General features: G+C 40.7%; 2 protein-coding genes across 4 annotated transcripts in view; one reads left to right on the top strand and one right to left on the bottom strand.

Annotated features, from left to right (window-relative positions):
• The window catches only part of Rev1 (REV1 DNA directed polymerase), a 61,533-nt gene extending 54,921 nt beyond the window's left edge, over window positions 1–6,612 (top strand). For 2 of the 3 annotated variants that reach the window (XM_051204457.1, XM_051204456.1), the window contains exons 14-23: window positions 438–610; window positions 2,458–2,560; window positions 3,424–3,589; window positions 3,768–3,886; window positions 4,337–4,570; window positions 4,831–4,951; window positions 5,137–5,345; window positions 5,429–5,585; window positions 5,698–5,800; window positions 6,202–6,612. In XM_051204457.1, coding sequence (XP_051060414.1) covers window positions 438–610; window positions 2,458–2,560; window positions 3,424–3,589; window positions 3,768–3,886; window positions 4,337–4,570; window positions 4,831–4,951; window positions 5,137–5,345; window positions 5,429–5,585; window positions 5,698–5,800; window positions 6,202–6,313 — 1,497 coding nt within the window. In that variant the 3' untranslated portion in view covers window positions 6,314–6,612. Of the gene's footprint in view, window positions 1–437; window positions 611–2,457; window positions 2,561–3,423; window positions 3,590–3,683; window positions 3,887–4,336; window positions 4,571–4,830; window positions 4,952–5,136; window positions 5,346–5,428; window positions 5,586–5,697; window positions 5,801–6,201 lie in introns of all 3 variants that reach the window. The other variant, XM_051204459.1, reaches the window with a different exon arrangement.
• Window positions 6,613–7,402: 790 nt separating this feature from the next.
• The window catches only part of Eif5b (eukaryotic translation initiation factor 5B), a 42,743-nt gene continuing 25,810 nt past the window's right edge, over window positions 7,403–24,335 (bottom strand). The window contains exons 11-24 of the mRNA XM_051204460.1: window positions 24,164–24,271; window positions 23,131–23,241; window positions 20,205–20,272; window positions 19,260–19,401; window positions 15,014–15,145; window positions 14,287–14,469; window positions 13,995–14,156; window positions 13,012–13,143; window positions 10,379–10,510; window positions 10,212–10,288; window positions 9,957–10,121; window positions 8,841–8,979; window positions 8,006–8,167; window positions 7,403–7,792 (exon numbers count right to left, since the gene is read on the bottom strand). Of these exons, the coding sequence (XP_051060417.1) occupies window positions 7,685–7,792; window positions 8,006–8,167; window positions 8,841–8,979; window positions 9,957–10,121; window positions 10,212–10,288; window positions 10,379–10,510; window positions 13,012–13,143; window positions 13,995–14,156; window positions 14,287–14,469; window positions 15,014–15,145; window positions 19,260–19,401; window positions 20,205–20,272; window positions 23,131–23,241; window positions 24,164–24,271 (1,821 nt within the window). The 3' untranslated portion in view covers window positions 7,403–7,684. The remainder of the gene's footprint in view (window positions 7,793–8,005; window positions 8,168–8,840; window positions 8,980–9,956; window positions 10,122–10,211; window positions 10,289–10,378; window positions 10,511–13,011; window positions 13,144–13,994; window positions 14,157–14,286; window positions 14,470–15,013; window positions 15,146–19,259; window positions 19,402–20,204; window positions 20,273–23,130; window positions 23,242–24,163; window positions 24,272–24,335) is intronic.

Here is a 24,335-nt window from a genome sequence, read left to right as displayed (position 1 = left end):
ACTTGTAAGGCTGTGGTGACCCAGCCATAGTTATTTTTGTTACTACTGTGAAAGGTTCGTCCCACACTTAAAGGGGTCACAACCCAAAGAATCACTGCTCTAGATGTTGGTAGTGTTTGTTTTCCTTAAGAATATATGTCTCTGGAATCAGTCTTGTAAACACAGCGTGCCAAAAGGATTCTGAAGAGTGCTTGGTCTTCTGAACTAGCACGTAGAACAGCAGGGATCTGCTTTTGCGTTGGAATTCATACTTTATTAGGGAATTGCAAGTCAGTAATAACATCAAAAAGCAAGAAAGGCGATGAGCATGTATGTACATAAGCGCACACATTTCAGGGTGCATGCTTATCTAGGGAAATAAGATATAGAGAAAAACTATTGGGTTAAGGAAAATAACATGGAAGTGGCTTTTCTTTTTCATCTTCGTCTTTTGGTAGACAAAAGAGGCAGAAGCTTTCCTTCTGAGTCTTTCAGAAGAAATTCAAAGACGACTTGAAGCTGTTGGCATGAAGGGAAAACGGATTACTCTGAAAATCATGGTACGGAAGACAGGGGCCCCTGTAGAAACTGCAAAATTTGGAGGTCATGGAATTTGTGATAACATTGCCAGGTAAGCTTTTTTATACCTTTAGTCCCAGCACTGGGGAGGCAGAGACAGGTGGGTCTCGGGAAAACGAAAAATAATCTGTGCAAGTTATTATGTCATATAAGTCAGTAGTAGTTATAGTTTTAAAACAAAATACAAACTGATCCAGGCTATAGCCAATGGTCATTGGAGTTAGGTTTCATACCTATTCCAAAGGTCAAGGGATGGATACTTCTTAAAAGGTTTATTAGTTCACAGTTCCTGGCCATTCGAGAGGCTGGCCCTGTTTTGAGGCCTCCGTTGGCCAGTGGCAGGAACATAGGCCAGATGAGTCACAAAGTGAGACAGGAAGCTCTCAATCATCTCACCTAACCAAATGCCCATAACAACATCAGTTATTTCCTACAGCAATGACCCAGTCAGTTTCTGTCCCTGGCTCTTTAGGTCCTCTAAATCACTGCCACCATACTGAGTATCAAGTTTCCAACCTGACTGAACAGACCACATCCAAGCCAGTTGGCAGTCTGTGGCTCATAGCTGTTATGAGTGTGTAAATAAGAAAGTGCTGCACATTAGCAAGCCACGGGGACCAATATGGTTTGTGAAAGATTAAGGATTCTCCCAATTTCCATGAGTAAATAGGTAGCATTTCTCTTTGTGAAATGAGCAATCAAATCAGAATCATCTCTGAAAACTGGTAGAAAGCTTTTCTTTATGCACTTTGACTTGTACATCACTTAATGGTAGAGTTCATGTGAGGTCTGTGACCAACGTGAAATCACTTTTCAGAGTGTATGTATCCTCTCTATTCAGCAAACTACAGTTCTTCTGACAAACCAAAGTGGTAAGATAATCAACATCGAAGCTGTATGCAAGGGTTTTCTCATAAGTTGTATTGTGATCTTGTAAAATGTCAAATACGGATATTAAAAGCATTACGTACTGTGGAAACAGGCAAAGTCAAACAACATAATTTATATAAATTGACATATATAAAATCACATGGAAATGCAACAGTAATGTACATGTCTGGTTTTAGTGGCAGCCAGACAGGGTGATAACAACAAGCAGGTCTGTCTAGTTTACAGTGTATCTTGGATGAAGTGGGAGTGATGTGGTATTGTAATCCCCAATGACACTCTGTTAGGATGAGTTAAAACCATTGCTACCACCTAAGGTCCAGAGTCGTCCATTCTAGTCTTTAGCCTTATGCCAGCCTACAGTGTTTGTCATAATAGCTGCATATATTTTTTATACATTTATATTTTATGCATTCATAAAAGCTGTTAGAGAAAGTAACATTAAAGATATTTAAATATTGGAAATACTCAGTGGAAATACCAGAGGTTTGAGATGGTTCCGTACTTATGTACATAATTTGAAAATAATGTATTCTTAGTGCATATATGCACACAGGCAATATAGATGCTATGGCAACCAGGTCATTGTGAGCTGACCAGTCTAGGTGCTGGTAACTAAACTCCTTAACCACTGAGTCATTCAGCCCCAATAAAACAGTTGATATGTCTTTTGTCGGTATCATTGTTCTCAGCATAATTTTTCAAATAAATTTCCCTTGGACTCCCAAATATTAAGGCAACCTACCTTATAGTCTGTTTTAACATTGTATATTTTTATGTACAGTAACTAAAAATTTCCTTCTCCTAAATCAAATTTTGAACAAGTTTCCATGGCTTATTTAAAGTATGTTTTCTATGGTTGTGGGTGTGGAAGGGTGATTATAACCACTTGTAACCATTATTCATTTGCTTTTATGCACTTAGTGACTCTGCAATGTTTCCATACTATTTTACTGAATGTTTATAGACTGTACATTTATTTGCTTAGGAAAGTAATTCTAATACTTTCAGGACTATAACGCTGGACCAGGCAACAGATAGTGCAAAAGTAATTGGAAAGGCTACCCTAAATATGTTTCATACGATGAAACTAAATATATCGGATATGAGAGGGGTGAGTATCACATTGAACCCCCCCCTTTTTTTTTTAAGATTTATTTATTATGTACATGATGTTCTGCCTGTACATGTCTGTACATGTCATCTTACCAGAAGCTGGCACCAGATCTCTTTAAAGATGGTTGTGAGCCACTATGTGGTTGCTGGGAATTGAACTCTGGGCCTCTGGAAGAGCAGCCAGTGCACACTGAAGCCCAGGCTTCGTCAGGGCACAGTGCAGTCATACGTGCAGGCCTTTAGCTTCTTATGTGCTGCCCAAAGAGGGAGACCTGGTCATCTTAGTTGTGAGAGGCGAGATTTGTTATTCAAATCTTGTATTTTTCCTTCCTGCCCTCTCCATGCACAGCCCTGGGAAAGCAGCTCTACCACTGAGCTCTTTAACCCAGCCTGATGAAGTTACTAGGGAGAACGGGGCCTATTAGCTTGATTATGCTAAGTACATGTTGTGCCGCTCAGCATCCAGCCTGCCCACTTCACAGATGCTATTTAAAGCCTCAGCTGGGGCTGCTTCAATACTTACTTGAGCATTACTTGGCAGCCTGTTCTGTGATCTCCACCTGGCCCTGTACCAGCCTCCCCTCTAATAAATAATGTTGTAAACCTTAGACAACCAGAAAACCTGTGGAATACAAGAATCCACTTGTTTTTATAGGTCTTAACATATTAGGGTAGATATTGTCAGGATAAAGAAAAGCTATTTAAATTGCTCACCAATAAATCTTATGGGATAACTCATAAATAAGTTGGTTTAAATAGTTTGAATTACTCCTTTATTCTAGAAACAGGATCTAGATGGTAGTACCAAAATATTAACTGAGAATTTTGCTTAATTGAATTCTTATTTTCTTTTGGTTCTAGGTTGGGATTCAAGTGAATCAGTTGATTCCTACTAATCCAAATCCGTCCACATGTTCAAGTCGCCCATCAATTCAGTCTAGCCTCGTCCCTGGTCGATCCCATTCTGTCCACGATCTCTTCCAAGTTCAGAAAGCCAAGAAACCCACAGAGGAGCAACACAAGGAAGGTGGGTAGCCAGGAAGAAACAAAGAATTGAGTGATGGGGAGGCTGTCAGCTAAAGAGGCCATTTGACTTTGATTTTTTATTCCTGAAATGATAGTATTTCTGGCTGCTGTGGATCTGGGAGTATCTTCCACCGCTAAAGCTTGTACTGTGTTGTCACCCTTTTCTACACATCTGGCAGCAAGCGTCAGCAATGACACTAGCAGAGGTGAATGTTCAAGGAAATGGAATGGTCTGCATTCTCCTGTCAGTGGACAGTCAAGACTTAACCTGAGCATAGAGGTTCCGTCACCATCCCAGGTATGGCTTTGGGAAACTGTGGGTTACGCTTCTGCTGGTTTGCTAGTTAACCCTGCCTTGTGTCACAGGTGTGCTCCCTGTCTGCTTCTGCTCACATGGGGACAGAGCTCATGAAAGGAGCAGTTCCTACACTAACATTAGATCCCCTTGATGGTGACAAGAAAGGGAGGGAGGGAGGGCTGGCAAAAAGAGCAAGGATACTTAGCTTTGGGGCAGTCTCCCAACTGAAAAGTCAATTTTCCTGCTCCCTTTCCATGAGCAAATTCTTAGCACCAGGTATTCTGTTTTTGTGTATGTGCCGCTGGCTCCTGAGGCACACTAACCTTCACTCTGTACCTCGGGCTTCACAGCAGTGTCTGTCAGTCAGCAGGAGGCGGCTGGTCTGCACTTGTGGTGTTCCTGAAATCTCCAATTCTGAGCACCAGGTTCACATTTGGTATTATTTTATAGGTTGATCAGTCTGTTTTAGAAGCACTACCACCTGATCTCCGGGAACAAATACAACAAGTTTATGCTGCTCAACAAGGAGAGCCCCGTGGTACCAAGAAGAAAGAACCAGTAAACGGCTGCGGTTCGGCGGTATTGCCACACCCTGTCGGCACAGTCCTGTTACAGATACCAGCGTCTCAGGAAGCCAACAGTGACAGTGGGATCAACGTCATAGCCCTTCCAGCATGTTCACAAGTAAATTAATGTTAGGTGCCTTTCCTCTGCACCTACTGTGCGCACTACCACACACACTTATCTGCAACACTGGGTGGCCACTTGACCCTTTTCTAAAGCAAGCAAGTTAGCAGTCGAGGGAAGGCGAGTGCGAGGCTGCACGGTGTGTGCTTCCTTGCAGGGTCACTGCATCACATAAACAGCGTGGAGGTGCACAAAGGAGGACATGACAGTCTAGCCACCATGTAGAGTTAACTCACGGCACCTTTTCTCCCTACCAGGTGGACCCTGATGTCTTCGCTGCCCTTCCTGCTGAGCTTCAAAGGGAGCTGAAAGCAGCGTATGATCAAAGACAAAGGCAGGGAGAGGACCCTGCTCATCAGCAGACAGCCAGTGCATCTGGTAAGACTGCCTTCACTGGCTAGGACCCACTCAACTATAGATAGATACACAGCCTGTCCAGAGTCAAAGTACCAAGTTGTATAGCTGAGCTGAAAGGAATTATGGAGCCTAAAGTCATTGCATTCCTGGCCTGTTGATTGGGTGTATTGGAAGGAATAATGAGGATCTCATGCCTCCTCTTTTAGTGCCGAAGAACCCTTTACTTCAGCTAAAGCCGCCAGCAGTGAAAGACAAGAGAAACAAGAAGAATCCCATTGGTTCTCCCAGAAAGAGTCCTTTGAAAAATAAGCTGCTCAGCAGCCCTGCAAAAACTCTGCCGGGGGCCTGTGGGAGCCCACAGAAGTTAATGGACAGTTTTCTAAAACCTGAAGGAGTAGCTGCCGAGAGACCCCTGGTAACTAGAAAAAGTACTAACCTTTATTTATAAGGTTTTGATGTACCCGACACTGGCTGAACACAGCATTTCTCCTTTAACAGGAAGAATTCTCAGCTTCCACCTCTGATGCACAGAACCCAGCCAGTTTGCAGCTCAATCAGTCCACTTGTGTTAGACCAGCGGCACCCAATTTAGCTGGAGCTGTTGAGTTCGGTGATGTGAAGACCCTGCTCAAAGAATGGATAACTACTATCTCAGGTTGGTGTGGCCCATCTCTAACAGGAACCAACTGCAACAGCTCTGAAAGCTGTGAATTGGGGCTATAGTTAACAACAGATTTTCTGACTATTAGGTTTTCCTTCTTTTCTAGATCCAATGGAGGAAGACATCCTACAAGTTGTGAAATACTGCACTGATCTTATAGAGGAAAAGGATTTGGAAAAATTAGATCTAGTTATAAAATACATGAAAAGGTAATTATTAAATACTTTTTCTTTCAGTAAAAGTAAAACAGCATATGCCAACAGTTTTTTGAGGGTCTAGAGATGGAGCAAATTTTATGCTTCCTGTATAAATTTTTTAATTGACGTAAAAACATTTTACTTTGTATCCCTGCAATAACCACTCCCAAGGTTGAACATGAAATACTTCTGAGTGTCATATGTAGCCCCCACCCCCACCCCGTTCAGGGTTACTAGCTTTTCTCAGTAGCTTTCCCAGTATCAGTCTCATGAGTGCTGAGATTGTAGGAGTGAGCCATACCCTGTCCAATCCAAAATTTAAAATACATTACCAACCAGCAAGCATGAAGCTGTCTCGAAAAAAGAAACTGCCGGGAGTTTTCTTTTATTAATGGTGGTCTTCCTCCCCTCAGGCTGATGCAGCAGTCGGTGGAGTCAGTTTGGAACATGGCCTTTGACTTTATTCTTGACAATGTTCAGGTGGTTTTACAGCAGACGTACGGGAGCACACTGAAAGTTACCTAAACGTTCCAGAGAGCCTGGGGCTTTCTGCTAGCTGTACCAGCAGTGCTTGTGAGGTATTTGGAAAGTGCATGATAGTGACACTCTGAGTTTTTATAATTTTAAATTTCTTTTTAAGCAAGTGTTTTGTACATTTCTTTTCAAAAAGTGCCAAATTTGTCAGTATTGCATGTAAATAATTGTGTTAACTTCTTTTACTTGTAGCATAGATTCTATTTACAAAATGTTTGTTTATAAAGTTTTATGGATTTTTACAGTGAAGTGTTTACAGTTGTTTATTAAAGAACTGTATGTATATTTTGTACAGGCTTTTTTTTTTTTTTTTTTTTTTGTGAATACTTAAAATAAAAACCTCAGCTCTAGGAACTAAGAATAGAAACAATTTGTTATACTTAAAAAGCTTCAGACCAACCTCCTGCAGGTTGTGTTTGAAAGCTATCACATCACTGAGGCACCCCAGCCAGGATTTTACTAGTTTTTTTTTTTTTTTTTGAGCCACCAAAACCAGTAAAATCCTGGCCTGGGATTTGCTCCCCAACAACAGTTTTGAGAGGAAACTGAATGGCTAAAGTGGGTTTTCCAAACATCTTGCTTCTCTCTCATATGTATGTGGTAACACTTCAAATTACATTGTAGTGAACAAGTTTTGTTACAACCAGTTTCTTGAGAAGATGATGTGATCTAACAATGCAGAGAAGCACTTACCTCCAATAACTTACTGCAACTCTAACAGAATGTTAGACAGTGGAATGAGTACGGAAATGCCCTCCTAGGACAGGTGAGCGCTGTACTAGCATGGAGCCTAGCAGAGCTACTGAGCTGCATGGTCTTTATTGGCAGTTTGGAACTGTGATGATTACAATGAACTCTCGTGCCTAGTACAAGCAGTAAAACGCAGCCAACTTTTGGTTGCACAAAAAGCAGATAAAGAAATAGCAGACTGCCTAAGTCTTCTACTTAGAAAACTTGCTAAGGGCATATGGCAGAGGAAAGCTGGAACTGGACGTAGAGGGACATTACTGTGGAAAGATAATAAGGGTATTTCTTAGATCAAAAAAAGTCCCAAGAATCACAAAATCTTTAGAAGCTTGGTTAATCAAATACTGTAGGACTGATTTAATCAGTATAAAATTGAAAGATTTAGATTTGTAATAAAAATCCAAATTTGAGGAAGGGCAAACGTTGGAGGGTGAGTGCAGGCACGCTGGGCTGTGGGGCAGGGAACTGACCACTGTCAAACCAGTGTAAGTTGCTTGGTTTCTCATGGAAAACATTTATACACGTAAGTTCATCAGCGTCCAAGTATGTCTGTTCCGGTGGTAATATCACAGCATATACATCACATTTACTCCAAGTTCTGTCCCGTGTGGGAAATTAGATGATTTCAAATACTTTCTTCAGCTCCACAATGAGCTGCCAGTCACTCTTCTGCATTTCGTCTCTGAACCAGTCTTTGAGAGCATCGATGGACTGCCTGCTGATCTGCAATATCCAAGCCACAAAGCAGGGTAAGCCAAAGGTAAGGTGTGCCAGTCACTTCAGCAAAAGAGGAGCCTGCTTTAGGGGCAGAACCCACATCTGTGAGCTGTGGCTATGGAGTGAGTCCCTGGGATTGTCAACTGTACTACCCTCCATCAGCAGCGCCACCTGATGTTCCCAAATCAATACATAAAAGGCACTTTTGCTAATACTCACCTTGCTCACAAGAATGTCCGTAGCTTCAAAGTGTCTCCCAAACATTTTGGGAGATTCCCCAGGGATAGGTTCTATTTTCACACAGACCTCTTGTCCTTTTTTTGCAACATCCACCTGCCTGTGGTTTATTTCAATACTTGTTACTATCCCAATGTCAACAAACTGCAAAAACAGAAAGATCAGTGTCAGATTGAGGCTCTCCAGAGGCTCCATGACAGACGAACTGTTAATAAAACCCAAATAGTCTCCACAGCAGAACCACACCCATCTATCCTGCACCGAGAAAGATCTTTCATGTTCTGACTATGTACATGTGTGTTGATCCAGTGTCACTATCAGGGTCCTGCCTGATATAAAACTCTTGGGGCTGGGATAGAAAAGCAGCATACACCCAGTCACAAGTCAAGGTGAAAACACAAAGGGGGGGGGTCTGAGTGGAAAAACAATCGATTTATATATAGGCAGAAAGACTACTACATGAGCTTAGAAAACATGTCACTGTCCCAAAACGAAGACCCAAAGGCTGTGTATCAACAACAACAACAATAGGTAACACCAACACCAACACCAGAAACCATTGGCCAAGCTGGGCACTAACCATACCCAGGCCAGTGAGAGCTCTGTAGCAAAACTTTTCAGTAAGTCTCCATAGTGAGGGAACAGGCAAATCCAAGTGAGTAAAATTGTTAACATTTGACTGGAAGTCTTCAAATGAACTCTCCACCGCAATTCCAATGGGAAACACATGAGGGAAGGAGGAAGGTTGCAAATGAGACTTAGTGTCCCATATTTTTCCCAGTTGAAGTAAGAACATTGATGAAGGCCTGCAACTTACATTTTTGCTTGGAACGCACATAGGTGTTCCTTGTTTCACTTGACCAGCCTCCACCGTGACCCCTATTACTATTGGATCTCTAGAATTGAAAATGTACTGAGGGAGGATTTTCATCTTGCAGGGAAATACTGCTATGTGCCTGAAAGTAAAGAGAAAGCACAAAAATCGTAAAACAGAAAGCAAATGTAAACGACCATGAGATTTATTACATGGGTGCACTTCTGCAGAAGCTACGGAGAAAAGCCCATGTCCTTCCTCATTTTCTCTCAAAGCCACATCAAGGAACATTTCTATGCTCAAACTAAAGGATGGAGACTACCCCCTGAATATGAACATTTCTGCCAGTCCTATCCTGGAGTTAGAATAGGGACAATAATCTACTTTGAGAGTGTGCAGTCATCCAGCAACAGGAGACTGTCCTTATTAATCTATCACATCCTGGAAGTACACTATGCCAATAAGTGCTGAGCTACTGTCCCCTAGGCAACCTTGGTAATCTTTCCCTAACATCAGGTTCATCCCCCAGCGTGATGACTACACAATTTATTAGGAAAAATAAACCCCAAAAAGTTCAATCTTTCCCACAATCTATGAGGTTAACTCCTATAATGAGGACCCTGTTACTTCTCCAACTTTCTAACTGCTGTCCCCAAGTTTTTCACTGCCAGTGTGCTTAAGTGTTCTGCCTGTATATACCAAACACTCCTGACTACTTAGTCTGTTTTATATACTGTTACTCCCAATAAGAGGCCTAGAGATGCCCATCCCAATCACAGCACTCATCTATCTCCCTCAATGACAGCATGAAAGGCCCTACCTATGGCTCTGCAGACTCCTCAGAAAGTATGGACACAACCAACTTGAAAGGTCTGTAGAGGAATGGCTTTGTCTCCCTTTTTGACTTATTTCCCAGTTTATACATAAGACACCTAAGCCCACCACGCTGAATGAAAAGTAATAAACTGAAAGGCACCAGACCGCAATCCCTGAACACCACTTCAGGATGCAAAACCTGTGACACAAACACCATTCTTTGTTGTCTGCATTCCGTCAGTATTCAGAAATCCTCCATGACCTGCATTATTACCAAAGATTCGAAGGAAAACAGTAACTTACTTAAATTCTTCCTGTTTCTGTTTCTTGTAGTCTTGTCTGTATTTTGTAAAGGCATCAAATAAATGATAAATAATTTCTGCACTAAAGATTCTAACTCCCAAACTATCAGCCATCTCTTGCGCATCCCGTTCGATTCTTACATCAAAGGCCAAAATCACGGCATACCTGAAACATGAAAACATCAAAGATCATTCAATGAAAAGTAGTAAGTCACATCAAACACCCTGAAGACAATCAGAAGCAAAAAATACTTACTGTGGATCATGTTCCAACATCACTGAAGCCTTCATAACATCTTTTTTATGAACTGGGCCAATGTTAATTCCCGCATACTGTAAAAAAGTTTTCAGGTTTAGCTGCATGCAGCAAGCAATGGAATACACCCTGAAGGCCACATGCTTACAAGCTCATGTGTTACTTACTGGCACCTCTGATGTTTTCAGAAATTCAAGAAGAGCTTCCAAAGAACCCAGTGTAGACGCCTGGACATAAACTCCTTTTTCTTCTAATTTGATAGCATTTAGTGTCTGCTTTAACTCATGAATGAGTTCGTCCTTGAAAAGAAATCACACATGACTAATTATAGGTTGCTGTCAGCAACCTATAATTAAACTGTTTCCCTCTGGCTAATAACTCATGATAGAATGGCGGTCTGTTCTAGAAGACAGACTATAACCTAGCCCTATCCTAACCCATTTCATCGCTCTGCTTTACAGCACTGGAAAAAAGAGCAGATGACTGCAAAGAGCGACACCCTTCCTGAGGGTCACAGAGATGAGGGAAGCCCCAGAGTTCAATTGCTTCACCTGTGAATCACCTAACTCATTACTTCACGAAAGATAAATCACTCCACACTCAGGCCTAGTGTATTTTCTAATGCTATGGCCTGATCCCGCCTAAATATTAAAGGTGGTCTACAAGACAGTATATCTAGCAGCTACGTCTTACAACAGTTGTAGTTCCTCTTTAGCAAAAACATAAGCTATGGCTGCAGCTTGCTTTTCGTTGGATATGGGCCAACTGATCTTTCAATCAGACAACTGGACTTGAAAATGACTACTGGTATCAAATTAAGATTTCCTTTATGATTCCTCTTTTGATCTATATATTACAGTACTTAAATAAAAACTCAATGGCACATTCCCAGCACATACAAGGTTGACGCATGAAAACCTCAAGTTCAAGACCAGATTAAGCAACACAACAAGCTTGAGGCCAGCAATATCTAACCTACTGACATCTGGCTTTAAAAGTATGTGTATACTTGTGTGTGGATACATACATGAAAGTGCTGGTCCCTTCAAGGACAGAGGCAGTGGATCACCCAGAGGTTCTTGGCTCCAATCAATATGCTAACTGCTGAGCCATCTCTTCAACCCATTTGATTTTTTAAAAGGCTTGCACCCCTGCACCCCACGCCCCATCTTTGAAACAGGGGTTTTATGAAGCCCAAGGTCACCCTGAATTACTGATGCAATCAATGATAGCCATGAGCTGCTGATCTAACTTCCTCGACCTGCCAGATGCTAGATCATATACCAATTTTTATCCAGTGCTGAGATCCAAGCCAGGGCGTCATGTGCACAAGCTTAGTAACAACTGAACAGTACCAGTCATTGATAAAATGTATGCAACTTCCTATGTTAGTATAAACAATTTGAAAGCAATTTCATGAAAAGGGACAGCAGATGATATCCTTAGTGAGCATCCCTGTTGATGCACAACAAAACTCAATAAGGAGAACAGAAGGAGATGCTGGAGAGGTCAGTACAGAAGGAAAGGACACGAGGGTGTTTTTACAAATCACATTCATGTTAGGGTATGAAAATGAATGCTTCGCTTATATGTGTATGTGTACACCACATGCATGTGTGCTGCCCATGAAAGGCAGAAGAGGTGCCATATCCTGAACTAGAGTTACAGATGGTTGTGAGTCATCACATGGGTGCTAGAAATCAAACCAGGGTCCTCTGCAAGAGTAAAGTGCTTTGAATCATGATTAACCTGTAGGCCATGTTTAATGGTAGAATCAAGTCATTCTTATAATACCTCAACAGTACAGCAGAAGTTATATCTCAATAGTATGACTGCCTAAACAGGACCCAAACAGTAACAGCACCACAGGAATTTGAATATATGAGCATACACATGAAACTATGCCCCATAGGCTGACAATACTCCCCACAAGAGCAATAGACTAACAAAAACTAGTCTCAGGCATGGATTGTTGGTCAAGATAGTACAGAGACTTCCCGAAAGGTACAGGCTGTTTTTTTGCCCTTGGTTGTCTCTCTGAGGCTGAAGGTGCCAAAGATGCCACACAATTAAAGACAAAGGACTTGGAAAAAACCGAGCTGGATCTAACCAGAAAACCTCAAGATCTAGCTTCCATTGCACCAACCAAGGGAGGGAAGCAACCCAGAGTCATGTCCTGATGCCCACGAACCACAATGACCAGCATAAGAAAATGTTCTTAAGAGATTACAATGGTGGCATCCTATATGTTGATGGTAAACAAAAGCTGTCTAAGTGTACTTAAGGCCTACTCACTCAACAATAGGGAACTCATGTCTCATACTAGAAACCAAGCCAGCTACCCATACATAATACCTCAACAGTATAGCTGCAAAAATAAGACCCAACAATCACAATATCAACAGACTTGGTAACAAGAAAGGAGTACTATCCTAGATAATCAAATACAGACAACTAATGACTGTTGAGGGGGAATTACTCCTCCAGGGACAAATCCCAAATTGGCTATGCAATACAAAGTGATCACACCTGAAATCATATTAATATATATATATATGCAACATTAAATAAATTCAGGAGGTGCTCTGTGTGCATGTAAGACAGAAAGAAGCCATCACTTTGGGAGAATGAAGGGTGAGAACTATACTTGAGGGTTAAGCTAGAGGGAGGGAAGGGAAAAGGGATGTAATTATACTTGGGCTGAAGCAGGAAGATCATGACTCCAAAGTTACTGGGAGAGAAACTGAGTAGTCCACACAACATTGGAAGAAAACCCATGCATCACACTTGATGAACTCACTTTGAGAACTGGGATTTCATCGTCCTTATAAGCCACGAGGAGAGGTAAACCAGCAAGTGTTTTCTCAAGGTCTTTCCCAAGAATCTTCACGCCCTGGGCTGCTTCCACTTCTTTATGCTTTTCATACTGGTTCTAGAGACAAAAGAGTTGTCACTGAAGTTAACTCAATGGTGCCGGCACTACATACAGTAGTGACCTTGGGAGAAAGAAAGTGGTCAACATAACCCAACTGATAAATTCAACTAAAGTATGTGGTTCTCAAAATAACTCAGTTCCTCGAGTGATGGTGTCACCTAGCAGGCAGATGTGAGAGAATGAAAAGTTGCTGTAAAAGGGGTGACCTGTAACTCCTGCCAAGGCATCACTGAGCTGGTCCCACACACCCTGGGGAAACATGTACAAGTTCAGCAGAAGGTGCAGAAACCACGTCCATGGCACGCCATGGAAGCCCACCCATTTCTTGCCCAGAAGAATGGACAGCACAACAAAAATCGCAGAGGAATATTAATCTGAAATTATTTCTTTAGTTCAGAAGGCCTAGGTGTAACAGCAAGCACCAAGAATGACTCTACTTTTACACCATTTTTAGCAAGACATTTCCAGAAATTGATATTATAAAGAAAAGGTAGGCTGTGGTTTACTATCAGAAAAATACAACAATTAAGCATTAGGGAAAAGGCTGAGGCTACAATCAGGAAAAAAGCATGTAGCGAGCTTCTGGATTTCAGCAATGCTATCTGATCTGGTTACCTCCTAAAATTCTGTTATTCAATAACATTCATGTAACACCCAAGGCTGTGTGTCCTTAGGGAAATCTTAGTCTGATTAAACAGATCCTGTCACCTATGTATACTTCTACAATAAAACAAGGACAGGGACAAATGTGTGCTATGTATTAAGCTAAGCAGCGCTCAAAGAGAATGGTATCATCATCAACAAACATTGTGAAGTCCCCTGGCCAAGCTCACCCCATCTTGGCTTACCTTCACACGTAATTCCTTCATAGGAGGAGGTAAAAGGAGGCCTCGAATCTGAGTGACAATGGGTCCTTCTACTCCAGGGACAATGATTGTATCCCCTTCCTTCAAACGTCCATTGATCAATATTACATCTATTGTGGTGCCCATTCCTGGAAGAGCTTTAACCTAACAGACATGTTTTTAAAGGAAACAAAGCATTTATGTTGGCATACCATCAAATATATAAGCAGCACATATCTACTACCAAAGGAACTAATAAAGGGATCTAGGGCAGGGAAGGAAGCCCGACGATTACCTCCATAACTTGTGCTCTTAGCTCTTCACAGTGTGCAAGCCTCTTGCTCAACATGGTTTGAGTTAACTCCACAAGAAGGTAGATGAGACTTCCCATGCCATCGCCAGTATGTGCAGAGGTAGGTACCAAGGATACAAAAGTACGGGGATCTTTATTCTCATAAAACAAAGCAGCATTCAAACCCTAGAAACAAAAGTCAGTCCAAAAACACTGTATGAGAAGAGGCATGTAAAAAGGATGGCTAAACAGAAAGCAGATGAACAAATGACTGATCATCCTAAAACTGCACAAAGCCCCAGAGAACTGAGATATTGTAGGTCAGTGGTAATGTGCTGATTTAAGCAAGTACGAGACCATCTTCCTGCATAACAAAGAACCCTGAACAAACACAGCCTAGTAATAATCAGTGACGTTCAGAAAGGAAGAGCAGCATCTAGGTGCAGTTTACCAATTTCTCATGTTGGAAAGGAATCCAGCACAGAATTACAGACCCACTACCCAGTTATAAAGAAGACAGAGAGGAAGGTTATGAACCCTAGAGTTTTCACTCAGTCTGGAAACAGCAAAACAACATCTTAGAAGAAACCAAAGCAGCAATAACAACAAGAACAAAAAAGTACCTAGACAGGAGAATACATCTGCATTAATGAAAGTGGCGAGTTCCCTAAATAGGTAACAAATCAAAAGCAAACATTCCAATAGGTTATTTAGAAAGAAATTCTCCTACCTGCTGTGCAAACTCTACAATAATGGCCTTTGCACGTTCCTCAAATTCATCCTTTGTATTCTTCTTCTGCTTTTTTAAAGTGGCAGCCACATCTGAATCAGGACTCTTCTTCCAGTCATATAATCTGTCAATCTGGAAACATTTATCAGACACACTTCAAATCTGCACCACAAAAGGGTGTAAACTCCAGAAAATCCTGATGTTTCTGTCTCTTACAAGCACTTGCATAATCACACACAAAAATCCCTAATACATTTCTCTGTCTCACATACACACACAGTGTAAAGTACTCAAACATTTTATTGTACAAAAGACCACTGTAGAAGCTGCAACAGAACCTCTTGACTGAGAGAGAAATTGCTGAGAGTACATGTCCACTTTAGCCTCCAGTGAGTTCATGAAAAACTATTCTTTGCAAAATGGAAGGTCCTAGAATTATCCTGTAAACATTAACACGTCTTGTTTTCAAAGTTCCAAATGAGTTGGCAAACCAGCAGACAGAACAAGGGCTTTATGGCAAGTGCTGTTGTCAGGAAAATCAAATGAGGAATTTATTGCTCCTCAGTTTTCAAACTGTGGGATGTTTCAGGTGACTGAAGTGCTAATTGCAAACGTATCAAAATATACTGAATCATAATCTATATAATTATGCATCAATTTAAAAGATATTAACTTTTTATAATCTATCTCCCCCCGTGAGTGGTGGGAATAAGAGGGAATTAATCACCAAAACAATGGCAGTGTGTGGCATCTGAGCTCAGCCTATGCTGACAATGTAAAAAGGCATGTTCGGTTAGTCTGTTACAGAGGAAAAGACCTGAGATGATCAGCAGCATCAAATCACTGCTTGAGGTCTTTAAAATAATTTCTAAAAATACATTCAACATAAAGTTATAGCCTTGAAAAAGGGCAAAGAAAGAGAAAGGCCTAATATTTGTAGAGCTGAAAAGAAAGCCACAGAGTAAACTCAAAGCCCAATCTTACTGAAAAAGATTAGTGATCTTGAAGACAGAGCATTAAACCGTAACAAAACTGAAGCATACAGGAAATTAGGGGGGTGGGAATAATCTCACTTGCCTTGATGTGAAAAGATTAAGAAAAGCAGCTCGATTACCAACATTGTCCTGTAATTTTGCCCAACAGCTAAATAGAACAAGAAAATATAGCTAGCTAATCACCAAAAATGATAGATTAGATGAAGACTATAAATTTAGCATAATAAATCCAATAAAACTCAAATATGATTAAAAACTAAACTATTATGCAATCACACCGATTAAATTCTAAAGTAAGCAACATAAAAGCCATGAGGAACAAAGAAGATAAAAGCAGAAAGCAACCAAAAAAAAAAAAAAAAACTGAAAATACCTTCAAGAACAGAAGGTTTTGAAATAACACTTTTTTTCATAAAAGGTAACAGGAATTGTTATTGGTTGGGCTACACTTTTTTAAAGCTTAAAATACAGTTTTAAGAGTGAAGCAAAAATGATGCATATCCTCAGGAGCATATGAAAGGTCCCGATAGTAAATGTAGGGATAAAACACAAAGACACTTTGATATTTATTCTCGCTGTGTCTCTGTCTGTGTGGAGGTGCATGTGAGCCACCTGACACCCGTGCAGGGAACTGAACCCAGGTCCCCTGGGAGAGAAACAACAGCAAAAAAGGAGAAGACAAAGTGAGCAGCGGAACTGTTGTTAAGGCTCTCACAGCCCCAAAGGTGCGGGACAGGTTACACGTGCAGACTGCAAACCCAAGGCAACCATGGCAAAAGACGTAAAGCTTTCTTTCACATCGCAGTATCGACACTAAGACTGAAATACTAAGAAACAGCCAAATGTGAGACAATAAAGTAAAGCAACTAGAGGCCACTGAGCAGTGGGTACAGAGACAAAGATGGTACGGCTGAAATCGAAAGACTAACACTTTGGACAAGTAATACAAACACTGTCTACAAAAAAAGCCATCTTAGATACAAAAACCAAGAGGGCAGTAAAAATGCCATGCATGCAAGCTTAGGAGAGCAGCTATACTATCGCAGAAGACTTGGAGATAAAAAACTTCACGAAGAGATAAAAGCAGTGTATAAAGAATCCATCTTAATTAATTGTGTGTGTACCATAATTATATATATACCTTCAAAACACACTCAGAAAAGATGCACAGCACTGTAAGGAGACAAAAGCAAAGGCATGACCAGAAAACCCACAGCGCTCTGCAAGGCTTTACCAAACACTGCAAGCCCAGTAAGAATACAGAAGAAACGAGTAACCACAGGGAACACTCAGTCAGCACAGACAGTCAAGTGAAACGTTACACATCAAGACTGGTCACAGACGACCACGGAAACAGGCCCTAATGACTCCTAATTACAAAGCACTTGCATGTTAGCATTCTTCTGAATGATAACTAGATCAAGGACAATTGCAAATAAAAACGATGTCTAAGCAATGTTTAAAGTGAAAGCTAGGCATAGTGGCACTTGTAAGCAAAGGCAGGAGGGTCACAGTCAGTTCAAGACCTCAAGGGATACTTGCCTTAAAATTCCCCTCCCCCAAAACAAAACCAGTTGGGTGGATGCTAGCTCAGTAGTAAGGAGCAGCTGCTGCTCTTGCAGAGGACGTGAGTTCAGTAACTCTAGCTCCAGGGTATCTATCCAATGTCTTCAGATCCTTCCAACACATGTAAACACGTGTGCCTCCCCCTAACCCCCGCCACACACACACCTAAAATTAAATCTTTAAAAGCGGAGGGGGTGTTAGAAAAAGAAAACTACCAATGCCAACAAAAGACACAAGTTTACAAACTGACAGCCATATGTGACGGCACACCCAGATACTAAGGCAAGAGAATTAACAAGTTCAAGTACAATCTGGACTCCATAGGGAGAGCATATCTCCAAACAACCAAAAAACCAAAGCCAGACCAAAATAATACTGGCCAGGTTGTACAGAATATAGATACAATCCTGTTAAAAATGTAAAATGATACTCTTTGAAAAATTTGTTTCTCATAAAATTGAACATCCACCTATACATATGATGCAATAATTCTATTGCTATTTACTCAAAACAAAAATAAATGACTATATACAATGTCCACAGCTACCTTACTAATAGAAACTAGAACTCAGATATCTTACAGCAGGAACTGATCGGGTGTGATATTACCTAATAATGGAGTATTACTCTATAAGTAAAAGTTACAACTCACCTAGCAGGAAAAAATAAAAAGCCATAGCAACAGGAACAACAAAATGACAAATGAGAATACAACACACACAAGTCCTATCAAAACTAGTACGGAGATTTGATAATTTTTTTTTTCTTTCAAAACTGAGCATTTGCCTGGGGCTCCAGGTGCAAGACTAGATGGCTTCAAAGGAGTGAGGACCTCTGCAGATGGAGGGTCGTCTACATTTTGGGTAGTGATGGTTTCACACACAGATGTATGAAATGGACAAAGCTCACTAAGTAGTACAACTAGTCTCAAGTGGTTTTGAACACATTACACTACATTTGTTTTAAAAAATAAGCATGTTAACTGTATAAAATAAGTATCTGATTTTCATACATTTGTTTATACTTTAAACAAATTGACCACAAATCTTCCTTATCTCTCCACTTGCTTGACTGATTTCATTCCTCTTCCTAAAAATTAAATCTAGAGTCTATATGAGAGAAAATATGATGAACTTGCTTACTAACATGATGCTGTCCAACTCTATCCATTTTTCTGAAAATGACAACTTCTCACTGATAATGGGTTGGCTGTACTGCAGATTGCAGCCCTTGTATACCTTATGCAAGCATTTCACCACTGAGCTACATATATCCCCCAGGTCATTCTTCCTTATAGCAGAGTATCTCATTTTATACATATGGCATATTTTCTTTATCCACTAATGGTTACACAAGCTGAGTCCATAATTTGACTATACATAGTTCTATAATAAAAACATGAGTGGGCACGTAGGAATATAATAAAAAATTTTTAATAAAAAAAATTAAGGAGCATTCCACCTAATCTAATTGCTCAGCAATTAGAAGCTCACACTATCTTGCAATAAGATACCCTTGTCTGGAAGTTCACAAGCACCTGTAGGGCCAGCTCCACAGGAGTGACTCTCTTCTGGACCCCTTGGAAGCCAGCATTCACATGTGTACAAATGCACACAAGAACATACAAGTTAATCTAAAATAACATAATCTTAGAAAAGAGTATTTTCAAACGAGGGCTTGCTTACCTTATTAAGTGCAACAATGAAGGGACATTTTTTAGATTTGAGGAGGTTGATAGATTCAATTGTCTGGGGCTCCAAACCATGCATGATGTCAACAACTAAAATCGCAATGTCACAAAGAGAGCTTCCTCTGTTTCTCAGGTTACTGTCAAAGAAGAAAGAGCGGTGTCAGTGGAGAGCTTCTCACCGTTTCTGAATATCTGAATATCTCTTTGTAAAGCCTGAACAAACAGAAGAAAACAAGTCTCTAGGTCTGCAGGGATGGACTGGTGCTCATCACCTCAGACACCAAATGTACAGTGATCTGGTGTCATAAAATGGCATAGCGTTTGCATACAAACTGCACAACCCTCATACACACAGTGTCACCTCTAGGTTACATACATGTGATAACCATCCATGATGCAAAAATCCTAATCCTTCTAAGAACAGATATGATGATCGCTGTACACTTTCAAATTTGAGGGCACTTTGAATTTCAGACTTTCATAAAGTTTAAATGGAAACTGCCTGGAATGTGCAACATGTCCACTGCCAGGCACATCAGGGAAGGGGACACAACTGGATAGCAGCCCTTTGCGTGCTCTATGAACAGCTGTTATACCACACTGTTGAGGGCTGACAGAAAGGGGAGTCTGTGTATGCTGTAAGGGTCCCATCATGCCATCGTCCTTAACTCACCAAACAATCACCTGGCACGGAGAAATGCATATGTGTGTGGGGGGGGGTGGGGGGGCTAATGCAGGAATTCATGAGGAACCACTGTGCCTTCTACACTAAGGGTGTTCTTTCCAATCATAGAGAACATATGACACTATACAAAGCAATGATGATCAAAAGATTACAGCATTGCAGATATGAAAGAACTCCTCAAAGTTTATCACTAAATCCCAATATTAGGCTTACTGAGTTAAGTGGTTTCCTTGATGGCAATAGGCTTCGTCTTACCTGAAGGACTCGTGTCCGGGAGTATCAATAATCAGCATTCCTGGAATCCGGACATTCTCTCTGTCAAACTAGAAATGGTAGAGAAAGATGTAGTAGAATTCAAGGGAAGTCAAAACAATGAAAGCTTCATTACAAAACAATTTACTCCAACCTTGAAAAATCCAGTACTTCCTTTTCCCAAAGGAATCATCTTAAAACAAGAGTCAAATAGTACAATGGTTAATATCTTCTTTATTATCAATAAAAGTCTCACAGAGGCTGGAGGTGTACTTGCTGTCTTAGATCACTTACAAACGTGATTCGTAGCAGCCACATCAAGCAAATCAAAAACATCTGTAACACCAGTTCCAGAGGGTCCAACACCTGCTCTTAGCCTCCCATGGGGCAGCCCACACAAATACAGATACAAACATAAAAATAAGTTTCATAGAAAAAAAGTTTTCTTCTTGAAATTGTACATAAGTCTGTAAATATCTTAATGTTTAATTAATAATTTAATGATACAAAAGCAGAGAAAAACCATATATATGACTGATATGTATGTATGTAATCTACAAAAACTGACTATCTACAGAATTATCTGGGGGTGGAGTGGTTCAATGGTTAGGGGCATTTGCAGACAGGCCTGATGAACAAACTACTGTGTCTGGATCAGCAGATCTCAAGAGAGTCAACTCCTGAAAGTTATCCCCACCAAAACATGTACTCACCCCCACAGACACACAATAAGTACAACATAAAAATATCTGGTTTAATTTTAAGCAAATCTAAAGTACCAAAGTAATCAAAAAGTTGGATGAAAACTGTTAAGAGTATATGCATTTGATTATCTGGACAAAAAAGTGCATGATGCAATGTCCGTCCATTCACTCACTTATTCTACAGGGGTGGGTGGTGGATCCAAGCCAGGGCTCTGCAACTCATTCTGGCAATGATGCACATCCCCAGCCCTATAGCTCAGGCTGGCCTCCTATGTGCAACTGCCCTTTTTCAACCTCTCAAGTGCTACAAGTAAGAGCATACCCTACCACACCCAACCCGCACATACCCTTTTATCTTGAAACAATAAACAAGAGTCTCACAAACAAAATTTTAAATCGTTTTGTGCATTTTCCTACTCTTCATTTTTCAAAATGTTATCTTCTCTATGTCAAACTGAATGAAATGGACAATGTTTCAAGTCCACATGTTTGCCTTAAATGAACATTTACTAGGAACCGAATTTCCACATTTCAGTGCTTGAATACAAACTAAATCACAAATGTATGAGTTATACTGAGAGCTACAGGACAGGCCTAATGGTGAGTTTGGTCTTTATGTACCAAAATCAGAAGGTTTCAAGTTCTGCAGCAAAAGTAAACTGTTAGGAACCCTCCAACAAGCAACGTCCACAAGTACTATTTAAGGGTGCCAGAAAGATGGCTCAGTAGTCAAGAACACTGCTGCTCTTCTAGAGACCCAGGTTTGGGCCACACACACAGACTGGATAGTTTCCCACCACCTGTAACTACAGTTCCATGTGACCCCCACTGCCTCTTCGAGCCTCTGTGGGTACATAAATAAGACAGCGTATATAGGCCAACAAGCAACACACACACACACAACTTATTTTTGTTGTTGTTGTTTTAATTAAAAGCAACTACTATTTAAAAGACAGTGAACCAGACTGGAAGCTGTAACTTTGGAAAGAGCCTGTATCAAGTATGAGGGCCCTCGTTATGATGCCCTAACCCTGGGGTGCTGGCATGCATATGTGATCCCAGAGCTAGGAAGATGGAACAGGCAGCTCATACACAAACACAGTTAAGTGAGGATTGGTGCTTTGTGTCTGCAATCCCAGCAACCGGAAGGCAGGGTTAGGACTTGCCAAGTACAAGTCCAACCTGGACTAGGGGAAAAGTCATAAATTAAAGATTCAAAACAATGAATTGCAAAATTACAATACCACATTAAGTTAACTGGAAAACTGGCCAGGGAAACCAACACCAAGATACAAAACAGCCACATGCCACATGATCAAACTTGCAAGAAGGAAGTCAAATTCAAGTTTAAAAAAAAAGTGAACTAAGGATTTTCTATGTAGCTCCGTTAATTAGCAAGGCTCTATGTCCTAGCAAGGTCACTCACAGGATTTGTACTATAAGCTCCATTAAGTGTTATATACTTTATTATATTTAACATTAAAATATTGAAGACATCCAAACATTCCACAAAACAACCCGTTAGTTTAATTTGCTGGTCTAGAACTTCCAGGAAGCTCAGACTGGGCTCCAACATGCAGTAATCCTGCCTATGACACCAAAACGCTGGAATATAAACTTTTGCTGCTGTGCCCTCGGCTTTTGAGCCCTGAGTAACGAAACACTCCCTCACTGAACACCCTTGCTTTCCCAGACAAGGTATCCTTACTTAGCCACAGCTCTTCTAATAAATCTCATGGCAAAAAAAGTTAATGTCCCTTTTTAAGCCCCAAACCTGAGATCAGCTTTAAAATATGAAGATCCTGGGTAATGGTAGAGAAATGTGAAAGGAAGTACTTTCAGAACAATGATGCCTCGAGAAAAGGGAAAAATGGAAAGGGATCTAGAGCAAAATAATGAAGATGTCAATTCAGAGTGGCGGACAGTGGTGTCCACCAAAGGGACTGTCCTCTGGGAATTTACCCAAAGCTAGAATGTCATCAGAAAACACCTGAAGTTTAAAGGAGAAATTCTCATACCAGGAATTTCCACCAACATATTTGTAAAACATGTTGATTTATGACTTGTTCTATAAAAACTTCATAAAACTGATACCATGTTGGTTCCTCTGAGTCTGTTTCTGAGCCATGCACACTAATAACTGGTTTCAAAATAAACTATCATATGCCTTTTGAGGTGAGAGCTGTTTCTTACATCAACAAAATAAGTAACATAATGTAACTTACACTTTTAATCATCTTAGTTTGTTCATTAATAGCTTCAAGTGGAACATTTGTGGCACCAATCTGTTGTGTAATACCACCTGCTTCACCATCTTGGACATGTGTGTGACGCAGCTATAAGAAGACAGCAAATTAACATTGGTATTTTGGCATGGAAAAAGATAAAAAACATGATCAGTAAGAAATTGGTAACTCTTTTTTTTTTTTTTTTTTTGGGTACACAGTGCTGCATTACAATGACCCCAAACTAAAGCTTCAAGAAAAGAGACACTCATACACCCCTCCCCCCAATCTCCAGGCTGTCTGTCACCTTTACTCATTTACAAAACTCTGGGCACTCTGGAGTCCTGACCTTGAAGCTGGGTTCTGAGAAGGAGCGAAAGGCTTCCCCTGCTTTTCCACACTATCCCACAGTATACCGCTCCATGCCACCCCACACTACCACACATCACCCCACACTACACACACACCACCCCACACTACACGACACCACACCACACTACCCTACAGTACACACGACACCACCCTATCGCACACAACACCACACTACACCTAACGAAGGAAGAGGCTAAGGACAAAGAACTCTTCAAGGCTGGAAAAGGGAATTACAGCATTACACAAAATCCCTACGATACTTTGCAAAAATTTCAAAAACTAATCCCACTTTTCTCCCCATGATCCCATTTGGTCAACTTGTAAATAAATCTATAATCCATTTTCCTTTACCAATTCCTATGTCTTAATTTCTTTGAAATATAAAGGAACAGGCAGCAGATTTATGAACCTGCCATGCTGAATGATATTAAAGCTTTTCAAAGGTACTTACTATTTTTGTCTGTTTGTTTTGTTTTTGTTTTCTTCAAGACAGGGTTTCTCTGTGTAACAGCCCTAGCTGTCCTGGAACTCACTCTTTGTAGACCAGGCTGGTCTCGAACTCACAGAGATCTGCCTGCCTCTGCCTCCTGATTGCTGGAATTAAAGGCATGCACCACCACCACCCAGCTTCAAAGAACTATTAACGTATATGTTTTCTTACCTTATCTAGAATTTTTGTCTTCCCTGTATCTACATGTCCAAGCACACAGATGATAGGAGCTCTTAACTTTTCTGCATTTACATTTTTACTATGTTCAAGTCGTCGTTTCTAGATATGGGGTCAAAACAAAACAAAACAAAAGGACAAATTAAGTACTGCTTCAAGTCCTTTC

This window comes from Phodopus roborovskii, unplaced genomic scaffold (assembly GCF_943737965.1).
Source record: "Phodopus roborovskii unplaced genomic scaffold, PHOROB, whole genome shotgun sequence".
NCBI classification, from domain to species: Eukaryota; Metazoa; Chordata; class Mammalia; order Rodentia; family Cricetidae; genus Phodopus; species Phodopus roborovskii.
This window is presented reverse-complemented; position numbering and strand designations above follow the sequence as displayed.